A 13349-nucleotide genomic window follows, 5' to 3' on the forward strand; every position below is an offset into this window, starting at 1 on the left:
GCAAAGACTTCCGAGCAAATCCAGGAATGGTGGCTGGTTCCTCCCAGCTCCCCAGGGATGGGGCTCAGGCTCTGGGGAGAGCAGGCAGCTCTCCGCAAGACGTCGGTTTGGGGAAGAAAGCTGCTTTTCCTTTACAAGAGGTTTGCAGGCTCCGTGGATTAGCCTACGCAAGGGCTTAACCTTACAACTTTTAACTGGTACGACTGGGATTTGGGTTCCTGCTGCCACGGAGGGCACAGACAAGAAAGATGGAGGAGAAGAAAGGGGGATGGGAAGAGCTGATGCCTCACAGATGCTGCAGGGGAAGGGTGGGGAGAGCCCGGGATGGTATCAGTTGCAGGGGCAGGGGGGGTGTTAAAAAGCTGCTGCAAAGAGAAAATAAAATGTTGGGTGTCCCTCTAAAAAAGCCCCAAAATATTATCTGGGAGCACCAGGAACGGCCTGTGCTGGGCACAAAACCCCCGCACCTCCAAAAATGTACAATTTGGCCCCAGTGCCCACAGCTCCAAAGCTCCCCACGCTGATTTCTTTGCAGAAACCCTTCCTCCAGCCCATCAAACAACGCTGCTTTTATTGGCAAGAAATTCAAGCTTCCCGCCACAGCACCCGCTAAGCCCCGCCGGCGCTCGCCCAAAGCTGATTAGGTCGCTTTTCGTTTCTTTTTTGCCTCATTTTCCTGCCGAAAGTGGGTTATTAGTGAGCACACGGGGTGGCAGCTTGGGTCGGCGTGCAGAACTAGAGGCACGTTTCCAGCGGCGCCTTTGCCCTGGGACCGACATCCCGTGATGCTTTCGCCAAGGCTACGGCAAAACCCCATCTCCCTGCTGTGCTCAGCTGCTTTATTTCCATTTTTTTCTATTTATTGAGGATTTAGCCACAGGTAGCGCTGCTCCCAGCAAGGAGCTGCTCTCCCGCGGCGGCTGAAGAGGCTGAACCGCTCCTCGCTGGGGAGTGGAAATCCAGGACTTGAGAAACCTCCATCCTGCCAGAGGAATTTGGAAACCTCCATCTCAAGCCCTCCCTGATGAAAATCCCAGTGGAAGCGCTTTTTTTTTCTGCCTTCTGAGCTTTTTGGGGAGTGGGGAGGGATGAGCGGATACCTATGCAAAATGCTGGTGGGGAGGAATTAAAGATTTTAGCAGCAGCATCCCTGCGCTGCCACATGTCGAGCAGGGATGGCAACCAGGAGGATGCTTCAGAGCTTCCAAAGTTTTTGGTGATGCCAATAACCAGCCCAAGAGACGGGGTGAGCATCCACAGGGCCTGATCCTGCTCCCTCTCCATCCCTCGGGTGAATCTCTGCACCCAGGCTCGGAAATCCCGCATATGCTACCAAAAGGAAAGGGCTTGGGGTACCATCAGCATCCCTGACCCCCTTCCCAACACTCCCTCAAAACCCCAACCCCACTAGCCCTTAACACGGCTGAGGCTAGGAAGAGAAAATCCCACTTGGATTTGATATTTTCCCCTTGGATAAGCTCCGAATTCAATAAAGCCAACGCTACTTGCAACTCCTTTAACACTTCTATTAAAGATGTAGTAAGTGGGTTGAGGGCAGGAGGATTTTAACTCTTGGCCTGGCCAGCAAAAGTCGGGGGGTGGGGGGAAAGACCTGGGAAAGTGTTTGTTCTGTCCCCTGTTCCCTAATTTTCCGCTTTCCCAGCATGTTATCCTGTTTTTTTCCACCCTCCCAGCCCTTTCTGCAGGGCTTCGCTGCCATGCTGCCCTGGGAATGGGAATCCCCCAGCTCTGGGATTACTCCAGCCTGGGGAGAGGTGGGAAGAGATGGGAAATTTTCTCCCTTCCTCCTCCTCAGCCGGCTGCAGCCGCCGTGCCAGGCCCCCCCAAACGCTGTGTTTTCCGCATTTCCCTAGTTCAGGCATGGCTTTTGTAACCTCATCGGAAATGATGCTCATTCCCTGACCCTGTTTCCACCCAGGGATATTTAGAGGGCAGGTCTTTCCCCGACACATTTTCATCACCAAGCATCCCCCCTGCGGCTCACCTGGCCGATTCCTTCCACTCCATCTCCTCGCCGTCGTGCTGCAGCGTGTCCATCTCCGTGAAGAGCGTGGGGTTGGGAGCTTCATCGTCTTCCCCCAGGATGTAGCGGAGGCGCTCGGCAGCCGGTGACACTGCCAGGGGAAAGGGGAAAAAAAAAAAAAAAGAAAAAAAAAGGTTTATCATCGGCTGGAGACAAGATGATCCTGCACCATTCCCACATGGAAAGCCCCAGGGTGGATAAAGAGGGATCTGTAGGGCTATTTAGGATCCTGGGGTGAAAAAAGGAGGGTTTGAGGAAAATGTTTAAGAGGAGAGCTATTGGGGAGTGGGGGAACACTAATTAATCCTGTTCCAAAATCCCCGTGCAAAGACATACGGATGCTGGTGGAAAGGATGAGCGGAGGCTGCGTAGCAGCCAGGAGGGGAATATATAGGTCTGGGCTGGGAATCAGGGAGTGCAGCCACCTCTATATACAGCACACTCAAATTCCCCTTCCAGGAGCATGGTGTGCCATGTTCCCATGGGGGATCCCACATTTTTCCCTACCACAGAGCCTGTTTTTGCCAGGTTAGAGCCACCTGCCACCGACAACCAAATCTTTACGGTCTCCGGCACTGAATATCGGGACGCAGAAGTGCTCGGCACAAGTTTTCCCACTGGATCCCCGAGGGGAACCTGCATCATTCGAGGGCATTAATACAGACGTACCCTTTCTGCAGGAAAAATCCAGCTTTTTGCTGCAAATAATGGGGCAGGCTGGGGAGGGCACTTATGCCTCCCGCTCCCTGCGGTGTGTTTTGGGAAGGGGAGCAACCACACATCACCTGCCTGCAAACCTCCTGACCGAGGGGAAAAGGGTTTTTCATCTTTGGTGCATTCCCTGCAGCCACAGGAGGGTGACCGACCTGCCCTCTTCTCCCCCCCCTAAAAAAAAGAAAATAATAAAAGCCAGGCTGGGGTTTTCTTTTAACCCTCTCCATCGTCACCTGCTTTTCTAGCAAAGCCTCATCATTCTGGTTGCAGGGAAGGAATCAAACACCTGGGTTTGAACCGGGATGTGGCACGGATGGGACCGCTCCCCAGTCGCCCCGTTATTCAACCAAGAGGTTAAAATCAGCCCTACGCCAGGCTCCCTGGAAATGGTGCGTTTTTAATAAAATCTTGGGTCTTAGCCCTCTCCTAAACCAGCAGGAGTCAATCCAGCTTGGAAAATGCCTTTGTTAGCGGAATCCTCCTCTTCTCAAACCTGGGAATAAGAAAGTTGGGTAAGAGGGTAGACAAAATAAAATCCGGGAATTAAATTGTCATGTGGGAGAGGAGGAAAAAATGGGGGATGCTGCCCTGTCCCCCCACTGGAGGAGACGAAACCCAAGTCGCGGCGGCTGGGCAAGCATAGGATGTCCCCTGCGCTCCAGGCTGAGCCTGCTTAACCACGTAAGCCCTCTAAGCCCCACCAGCAGGACTAAAGCCCTGTTGTCAAGTCCTCCTTCCACTTCCATAAGCTTCATTATTATGATTATTAATATTCCTGTTAATTTTAGAGCCAGGCTACATGCCTGGAGGGCTTCAGGCTCTTTAAGCCTAAGTGCTGTTCGCGTAAGAGGGGATGAAATGGGGGCGATGCTGGCGCGCCCCTGCCCCCGGCCTTGTGCTGTCTGCTTTGCTCTGCAGCCCAAAACTTCATATTCCTGCAAAACCCCAAATTCACTGCAAATGCAACGAGCCAGACCAAAAAAAAAAAAAAAAAGGGGGGGGGGGGGAAGTTTTCTGGAAATACCTGTCTCTGGAAGGACCTCTGGATGCATTAGTGAAGAAAAAAAAAAAAAAAAGGGATTTGCAATTTTGCAGAAAGAGGGAGCAGAGGGGTTAGAGCTTTGCAAATCCTTGACTTGGTGGTTGCTGCTCTCAACGCTGCCCAAATTCCCCCCTTGGGTGCTTAAGAACGGGACCCTCCTGAGACAGGTATTTCCAGAAAATTCCTTTTTTTTTTTTTTTTTTGTGTGTGTGGACTGGCTCGTTGCATTTGCAGTGAATTTGGGGTTTTGCAGGAATATGAAGTTTTGGGCTGCAGAGCAAAGCAGACAGCACAAGGCCGGGGGCAGGGGCGCGCCAGCATCGCCCCAAATTCACTAAAATACAACGAGCCAGACCACAAAAAAAAAAAAAAAGGGGGGAGTTTTCTGGAAATACCTGTCTCAGGAGGGATCTCTGGATGCGTTTGTCAAAAAAAAGGGATTTGCAATTTTGCAGGAAGGGGGAGCAGAGGGGTTAGAGCTTTGCAAATCCTTGACTTGGTGGTTGCTGCTCCCAACGCTGCCCAAATTCCCCCCTTGGGTGCTTAAGAACGGGTCCCTCTGGCTTCAACCTGCTGGAGGGTCCCCGCAGCGACTCGTTTTGGGGTGTCGGGGCTGCGCCACACTTAAACCACTGGAAACCACAAAAGATAAAGGAAAACTTGCACATAAAGAGCTTTTTTTTTTTTTAGGTTGGCTTTGGGTTTTTTTAGCTTTTTTTCCCCCATCCTCCCCCCGTTTAAGGAATAAATCCATCTCTCAACACGTAACACGTGCTTCATGGCGGCGGCCGCCCCCGCTCCCCACCGCTCACTGACCCGAGCAAAGAGCCGGTTGCTAAACCAACAACGCCGGGGCTTGGCCGCGCAGCCAAAATTCACGGTGTTTATTCACCTGGAGGACCCTTTCGTGCCTGGGAAAGCACCCGGCCCGGCATCTGCTTACAACCCAGCTCTTGTTTTAATTTTTCTCCGGGAAATTTAAGCCAGCATCTAAATTAATCCCATGAAGCAGCAGGTATTTGCGTGGGAGGAGATACCGAATAACGGCACCCAGGGCTTGGCACCTCCAGGGAATGCAGCCACACTGTCCAAAACCACCAAAGCCACCCCAAAATCGGTACCTATTTCTTGCAAGACACAGTTCAACCAGTGCCCAGAGCAGATCCCTACCTCCCCAAACCAGCTTTTCCCATGGGAAAGTGCTCACAGCTGCAATTCCTGCTTTACACCCGTCCAACCTCCACCGTGATTTCAGTGGATCCAAACCAAGCCTGGAGCCGCAGAATTAGCTCAGTACTAACGCTGGTGATAATAGAGGATAATTTTACATACACAAGGACCTAATAGAGGATATTTTTACATACACAAGGACCTAATAGAGGATAATTTTACATACACAAGGACCTATATTTCCGTGGGTAACTGGATGGGACAGCCCAGCGGCACCGATTTATACCTCCTTTAATTTGAGGTGCACAGAGCCCTTTGCACCCAGCTTCGATCCAGCGGTACAACCTCACCTAGCGATGCTTTCCCAAACTAAAAACCCGGCTCTGGCTTTAGGTACAATAAAAAAAGGTGATAAATAGGGGCCGGGGGACCGCGGTGCTGCCCAGGGTTTGCTGTCTGGCTGGGCGGTGGGACTAAGCCTTGTTTAAGGCTCCGGCACATTAACCTGAACACACGACAGCCCTTCCCGGGGGTTTCATGGCTTAGAAGGGTTCTTTTCCCTGGAAAAAAAGAGGCAGCTGGGGTGCACATCCCATGGGATTACATGCTCCATTCCTGTTCAAGGAACCCCCAGGTCCGGGAGACTTTTCGCCTTCCAAATACCCCCTTTTCTGCTTGCCCGCTGCTGGGGAGCACGGAAGCAGATACAATTCCCCCTGCCTTATATTTTTGGGATAAGCTTTGGAGCTCGGAGCCCTGAGCAAGCACCTGACTCAACCCACACAGGTTCCCAAGTTGCCTTTGCAAGGGGAAAACAAAGCCAAAAAAATATTATGGAGCCTTTCTTCCCCTCCTGCTCCCCACACCGCGGCCACCGGAGAGCGATGGAAATCACCTACCTGTGTTCGTTTCCATTTTATCCCCCATTTCTTCCCGGCTAAACCAAACCTTCGCTGCACGGTACAAAAAAAAAACAAAACAAAAAACAAAACCAAAACCACCAACCCAAAACTACAACAACCCCCCCCAAACTTCCTCCTTTATCCACTCAGGCTTGTTAAACTCCCAAGGCTTAAGGAGCAGATTATAGAGAATATAAAGCACTTTCCTTTCCCTTTGGCTCTCATGACGGGAAGTTACCAAATCAAACGGGATGCGTGTAGGAGAGGTGAGCGCGCCGGGATGGAGTCAGCTGGAAAGGGGAGGGAGGGCGAGGGGGGACGACAGAAATCAAAGCTTTGGGGTTATTTTGTGGAGGGGTTTTGTTTCCCACCCGGAGCGAGGTGGGAAAACCCCCTCCAAGCTCAGGGTAGGGATTTTTTTTCTGGGAGAAACCACCCAAACGAGGGAGATTTCCTGGGGGAAAGCAGGGCTGCTGCAGGGCTGAGTGGTTTGGGGTGTTTTTTCTCCATAAAATGACTTTGCACCCCCCAAACCAGCCCAGTGTTATATCCCGGTGGCGTTTACTGCCTGCGGAGAGGGGGGGACGTGGTCCCACTCGCGCCACCACCGAAGGCATGAAGGAGCTGCGAGCAAAGACTGCTGCAAATAAAAAGCCTCTCCCCATGCAAAAAGCCTGGAAAACTTTTCCTTCCGTAGGGAAAAGTGAAGCCGAGCCCCTGCCCACTCTGCCGAGCCATGATATGATCTGCTTGACATAAAACCAAATGCAAATTTCTATAGGGGAGGTGGGTGGGTGGGTGGGTGGGTGAAAAAAAACCCCAACCCCAACAAACCACACGAGATCGACAGCTACTTTGCTGTGCAAAATGTTAATCTTTGCTAAGGAGATTTCAGGAGATCGGGCAAAGCCCGGGCAAAAGCCTGTCGGGGACAAGGTGTGATGCCCGGAGGGTGTCTGCACGCCCGGATCCCGCTGTACTCCCGATTTCCTCATAAGCAACCTCCCAAGGGCAAGGACAGCCCCTTTTTAGTCCCCCCCATCACCTAAGCAGCCTCAAATCCCATTTCACACCCTGTGCCTGGCTCTCAGAGACATCCGCAAGGAAAAATAAACCTGGGAAGCGTCAGGAAAAGCAGTGCCAAATGCAAACGCCGGACTAAGCAGCGTGGCAAGATGCAGGGGGGTGATTTAATCCCGGATTAAATGAGGTTGTCAAACCCTTCCCGCTTTTCTGGGAAGCCTGAGGATGACTCACTGGTCCTGCTGGCATTGTCGTTGCCGCTCTCGTAGCAGCCGTGGCCGCCGTCGTCAGTGTCGGAGCGATCCTGGCGCTCGTAGTGCCGCTCGCTCTCGCTCGTCCTGTCCCGGCTGGAGACAGATCTTCGTCGACGCCGTTTCCTCCGGTAGCCCCGAGGCACTGGCACCCCAATGTAGATGGAGTGGTAATCTAGGGAGGGCAAGGGGAAGCTTGAGAGAGCAGATCTGGGTGTTTCTCACTTAAATAACCCACACACACACACCCAACTCCCCAAAAGCCAGGGGGATATTTCCCTTCTTCCCAGCAAGCTTAAAGCATCCGCAGATTTTCCCATGTCGTGCGTGAGATGTGCCGAGCCAAGTGCCAGGAGAGCCGATGCCTCGGCTGGCAGGGAAGACCCCGCTACCATGTGGGGCGTCCCCAAGGTTTTGCTCACCTTCCTCATCGTCGTACCTCCTCCTCGAGCTGCTGAGCCCCCTCTCGCTCATCCCATCCTCATCCTCCAGCATGGTCCTGCTGCCTGGAGAGAGCTGAGCCACTGAGAGGAGAAAGGAGGGAGATTTTAAAGGGTGCTGGGCAGGGGAACAGCCCCTTTGTCCACCTGGTGGGTGCTCACCACTATGGGAATCCTTCACGTGTGGCCCCAGTGAGATCACAGGGTCCTTCCCAGGCAGGGCGAGGATGCACCGGGGGGCCGGGACCTCCCTGCAGACGCACCAGGGACCCTCCTGCAAGCACCCATGTCTCCCCTCAGCCCTGCCTCGCTCTGCACCAGCCCTGCCTGCACTCCACCTCCGCTCTCCCCGTAATTAAGAAAATCCAGATAAATTTCGTTACGCCTCCAGTCTCTTACTCCTGCTCAAAGGCCGGTGTAAGTGAAGCGTAAGAGATCATTACAGAGATTTGCCGGTACGATTATGGACACGGGTGCAGTTAAGAGGGGTTGCTTGCTGGCAGTAAGCACCCATTTAAATTTTTGGGGTGATCTGCACAGTTAAAAGGGGTTTTGCAGAAGCAGAATTCATTTTCCCCCATCTCCTAAGCACAAATTTTACACCATATGCATGCTGCTGCTTCCAGATATCTTCCTTCAAACCTGGTGTTTTATTCCCCATACAAATTTCTTCGGGTTTTGCCACATATGCTAATTAATCTCCTAATTATCTGACCTCCAGTGATTGCCTTTCACACTTGACTTGGATGGGAGAACAGTTACTATTCATGGCAGCCTGATCGATGCCTCCCAAAGTCACTTTGAGGGCGGACGGAGAGCCAGCCTCTCCGTGTCCCCCATTCCGGCTGCTTGTCATCCATGGCCATATCATATCATTATCCAACTATATTAGGGAAGAAAAAATCTCAATTCAAGGCAAATAGGTTAAAAACACAAAGCGGGGTGCGCACCTAAAGGGCTGGAAGGCTCCAAGGCTGGCCAGGTCGGCTCTGCTTGGGTTGTGGAATTATTGACCCATTTTCCCCCAAGGCAAAGACCAACTTTAGCGTGATACAGGCTCCAGCCCTTACCCAGTTGTTATTTGAAGACGCATCTTGATTTAACACATTTGGGATTTTTTTAAATTTTTTTTTTTTTGACTGCATTAACCCAACACTTTCTGTACAAGCGCAGGTTTAGGGGGCAAACACCTCTGGATGGACAACCGAGCCCCAAACCTGGGCAGAATAAGGGATAACAGGAGCCACGAGCCTCAGCTTCCTGGGAATAACAGTATCGGGCTAAATCTGAGGATTTTAGGAAGCTGGTGGTGGGAGAAGGAACAGCAGAATACCCACCCAGCTGGAGGTGTAAATATTTTTGCTCTAAAAATGAGCTGGCACCTTCTAACAGAAGAAGTGTCACAACCGCCCCCCCAAGAGATTTCCCCACGAGCTTCAGCGCTGGGTGGGGGTCCCCAAACTGGGATACACAGCCTTTCAGCTGGGACTGTATTGGGAAGAAACCTGACTTTTTTTTTTGCAGTCCAGCTGGGCTGGTGAGAGGTCTACCCCAGCTCTGTCGGGCAGCAAAAATAACCCATCTGATAAACCCGGGGGTTATTAGATCCACTGAGAAATAAAAGGTCCTGAGTGATCATGCCTGATTTATAAGAGTCATACAGCCTGGGACTTTTTCCTCTGATTTTTTATATATAAAGCTTTTTCCCCCCCACCATCCTTGCATACAAAGACAAGCACGACGCAGACCAGAGCTGTTGGAAAACACGACCGTAAGCACGTTAGAAATAAGGGGAAGAAAAGCAAAGCGCTGTTACCTTTGCCAATTAAACCCCCGCTACCCCTCACCAGCTCTCAGTTCCACAAAAATAAGTTTTACCGTTTAATAAACTCACCTTGAGCTTCCCTAAAGTGCTCAGAAATCAGAGGACGGGACCGTGGAGTAAAGTCACGGGCGCTGGTGGGTGCGGGAGCCCAGAGTGCCTTGAGATGAAGATGCTCCGGCCACCATCGTATCGACGCCTAATGCTGAACACCCCGTAGCTCCCAGGTTCAAATGTATTTTGGGCGACGCTGATTGACTTTGGGAGCAGAAAGGCATCACGGGATGCAAACAGACCTCTGGAGAGGATGGGGCATTGAAACCAGAGGAGATTTGGTCTTGCGCAGTGGCGGTCTCTAGACATCAGACCACCGGGACGTCAGAAAATTCAAGTTGTCCATCCCCAACCTGCAGGATCTGTCTCTTCTGGGGTTGTTGGGGTGGTTTGGGGCTTATTTTTTGCATCAGTTTTGGCTCAATTGCTAGGGATTGGGGAGGGAAATAGCTTTTATTTCTTTGCTGTGTGCAAGATTGTGTACATCTGACCTTAAGAAATGGAAAGAAATTCTTCAGAGAGGTGCAGGGAAGCATCACCATCAGTGAGAACCCCTGGGGACAATAGGATGAGGCCCATGGGCATCAAAGACACTTTGCCGGGGGGATGGTGGGGGCTGAACGGTGAATTATTTTGCAATTTCGTCGTTTTGCCATTTACATGTTGATCATCTGTAAATTTGATTTCATGAAAAGCAAACTCTTGGTCACACCAGTGTGTCTGCTTTGCTTCCCGAGCTGTCCGCTTCCATTTCATGCCTGGCTTGCTCGCCTCCACTTAGCCTTTTACCAGGGGTATCAATAAATCTGCATCAATGCAGCGCCTGGCACTTCGTCACGGCCGGCCTCGTCATTAAGCAAAAAAACGAGGGTTGGAAATCAGACTTTGTGCTTTAAGGTCATCCGATAGCGGGGCTTTTCTCTTGCCTCTGGGGAGATTATTTGATGGCAGGATCTGGAGTCTCAGCAGAAGCAACGCAAAACCTGTTTGGTACCTTATCCCTGCTCCCGTTTTCTTCCCAGCTCCTGTTTTTTCAGGTTTGCTCTCCCATCTGTAGCAGGGTCAGGTCTGGAGCCAGGCAGCAGCGGTTTCAACATGCAAAATTCAGGGTGAATTAGGGAATGTTATCGGCATCCCCTGTATTGACAGTAACGAGGCATGTTTGTAAGCGGGGAGAAAAGTTCCTGCAAAATACACTCAGGATTTCATCTCTTGCTGAAATTTTCCTGTTTTCCAGGCATTTCCACGTTTTCTCTGTGGGAAGAGGGGAGTTGGGTGCCCAAGCTGATGCATGAACCAACTTCTCCCCATCTCCCATCACTCGCCACCTGCCTAAAACCAGTATTAACCCAGGCGTGGTCCAGCACCAGCAGCTCTGCCCAGCCAGGAAAATGCCATAAAGATGTTCGTGGCTGCTTGTCCTGGAAATAAAGAGAAAATAATAGAAATGAACTTTCATTCTCCAGATAAGTGGGAAAAAAAAGAGCAGGATGAGTTTATCACCTGGTATTTCTTAAGGTTTTACTAAAGATGTCCTGGAAAGAGAGGGAAGAAAGAAGAAAAGCAAAATTCCCAGTGCCTGCAAGCTGCCCGGGTAAAGGCAGCAACCCAGGGTTATTCCTTAAATAATACTCAATTTCCCTGGGCTGCTGGTTTTACCTTCTTCACTCGCAAAAAAATACCCCCAAACCAACCCAGTTTTGGCCATACTGGTTAAACAAATCCACTAACCCCACTGCTCTGCTCTCGCGGCTCACAATGCAATGATTTCAACGTGATTTGCAGGAAAAAAAAAAATGGTTCAAAAAGTGTTTTTTTTCACGCCTGTGCTGGGGATTGCTTCTTGTTTAGTTAAAAAATAGAGCCTGGAAACAGTCAGAAGAGGGAGACAGAGCCCGGCAGTCGCATACCGAGTGCTCACCCACCTTTCCCTCCTTGGGCATCCAGGGAAACGATGGTTCCCCTAATACTCTCATTAATAAAAAGCATCACTAATAAACCCAGCGTATCCTTCGCTGAGTGGCACTGCAGACACATTGCTCTTTTTTTTTTTTTCTTTTTTTTTTTTTCCATTTCACTTCTGGGATGATTCCTCTCGCTTGACAGATGTGGCAGCTACAGCTGCCCTGGGATTTTGGTACGTTTGGAGAGAAAACAGGTCATTGAGCAACGCTCCCTCCGCTGCATTTGACTTACGGCTGCTGCGGGAAGCTTTGCCATCCATAGGTTATTGCTGAGCCTGCACCAAAGCAGCCCGGGGACCTTGGCAGAGGGTTTCACTGGTTTGTTTTTTTATAAAGACACTCATAGTTTTGCAATTCATCTGCTTGAGGTTTCCCTCTGGGAGCCTGTTTCCCAGTGAGTCTCAATTTACTGGTCCAGGGTTGAATGCAACACATGCCGGCTATTTAGTTCTGATATCCCTCATGATGCAGGAGGGAATTGCTGCCTTGTTTACTAAGTTTTCCTAAAAAAGGAAATATTATAGAAGGTAATTCCTTACCTGGCTGTTGAGGTTGGCCTCCAGCAGAAGGGGGGGACCACCATTCCCAGGGCAGCACGTTGCCGCAATAAAGCGTTTTAAAAGTTGCTGGGCTCTCCTTTTCCTTGCCTGGGGATAAAAACTGAAGCCGTAGTTCATGGGGAAGAGCTGGAAAACTTGAGAAATGGGTTTTTTCCTCCTGTGCAAGCCTTGCCCAAACATCCATCTTGCTCCAGGAGGTGCAAGTTGTGCCTCCCTGGGGATCTGATTCCCGGGAAAGCCCTTTGGAAAGGCTCTTCAGAGCAAGCTGCTGCTTTTTTTCCTTTAGTTATGTCTTTCCGGAGCCTGGGCACACCTGGGATCTACCATAAAGCCACTGTTTTTCAGAAAAGCAGTGTAAATATAACAATAAAGACGCCCCAAAGTGCAATGACAAAGGTGCCACTTCCCTCCCCGACGGCCCGAAGTGCAGCGAGCGGAAGCGACTTTGCAAAAAACAACATAAGTCACATTTATTGTGTAAAAAAACCCACCAACAACCCAAAACCCCAATAAAGAAATGTACAAAAGCTTCAAAACAACAAGGTAGTAAAAGGACCCCGGGGAGCTCATGTGCCCGCACTGTGCATTGTGTTTTCTGTAACCCTCCAGCGTTACTTTACAGTTTCCCCCGAAGTATCTCATGGACCTGAGAAGATAAATCGCGTCACTCGCTCATTCAGCACCCGCCGCCTTCCCAAGGGCTTCGCTCTGAGCTGCCTTTCAGTCCTCCACCTTCTCACACTTTGCTGTGGCAGACGGTACCTTCCTCCCCCTCGTCTTCCTCATCCTCAGCATTGACAGGAATGTAGCCCCCTTCCTTGGGCAAGCACCAGCACCAGCCCGCGCCGCTCAGATCCACCGCCCCGAAGCTGAAATCCCGCATCTCCAGGATCCTGAAGTCAACGGTGTCCAGCTTGGAGTAGATCTCGTCGAGCTTTTGCCAGTACAGCCAAGCCATCACGAGGCCGATCACCTGCAAAACAGGAGCGTTAAACCCACCGCGGTCACGCCAACCCTGCCCGAAGGTCTCCTCCTGCAAGGGATGCTGTGGTCCCAACCTCCAAACGTGGCCAGGAGACAAGGGAGGACAAACAGCCAGCAAAATCTATGAGAGGCTCATTGTTGAACTCATCACTGGCCGCATCCATCCCACGACTTCCCACATCAGCCCTGACAGAGGGATGCGGATTAGCCGGACGCCACCACGAGCGTTGCAAGGAGAGAGGCAGAGGCTAAAATTAAGATATTGCTGCAAGCACGGTGCCGCAGAGGTTATTTCCCATCTCCCTGCCGGCTGTCAGGGAATTAAAAAAATGCACTTTAAATCTTCAGGAGAAGGGAAGGGAGGAAAAAAAAAAAAAAA

At 51.0% G+C, this 13349-nt stretch overlaps 2 protein-coding genes across 13 annotated transcripts in view; both read right to left on the reverse strand.

Moving 5' to 3' along the window:
• SLC4A5 (solute carrier family 4 member 5) overlaps positions 1-12473 on the reverse strand; it is a 34325-nt gene extending 21852 nt beyond the window's left edge. The window contains exons 1-6 of one of the 2 annotated variants that reach the window (XM_080370070.1): positions 11966-12473; positions 10802-10883; positions 9481-10716; positions 7569-7662; positions 7130-7321; positions 2006-2135 (exon numbers count right to left, since the gene is read on the reverse strand). In XM_080370070.1, coding sequence (XP_080226196.1) covers positions 2006-2135; positions 7130-7321; positions 7569-7641 — 395 coding nt within the window. In that variant the 5' untranslated portion in view covers positions 7642-7662; positions 9481-10716; positions 10802-10883; positions 11966-12473. Of the gene's footprint in view, positions 1-2005; positions 2136-7129; positions 7322-7568; positions 7663-9480; positions 10884-11965 lie in introns of those variants that run through there. The other variant, XM_080370069.1, reaches the window with a different exon arrangement.
• A 135-nt stretch (positions 12474-12608) lies between these two features.
• LOC308055734 (tetraspanin-15-like) overlaps positions 12609-13349 on the reverse strand; it is a 100558-nt gene continuing 99817 nt past the window's right edge. For 10 of the 11 annotated variants that reach the window (XM_080370077.1, XM_080370078.1, XM_080370072.1 and 7 more), the window contains one exon: positions 12609-12959. In XM_080370077.1, coding sequence (XP_080226203.1) covers positions 12723-12959 — 237 coding nt within the window. In that variant the 3' untranslated portion in view covers positions 12609-12722. The remainder of the gene's footprint in view (positions 12960-13349) is intronic. The other variant, XR_013924601.1, reaches the window with a different exon arrangement.

The sequence above is a fragment of the Falco punctatus genome (assembly GCF_963210335.1).
Source record: "Falco punctatus genome assembly, chromosome: 20".
In the NCBI taxonomy this organism is placed as follows: domain Eukaryota; kingdom Metazoa; phylum Chordata; class Aves; order Falconiformes; family Falconidae; genus Falco; species Falco punctatus.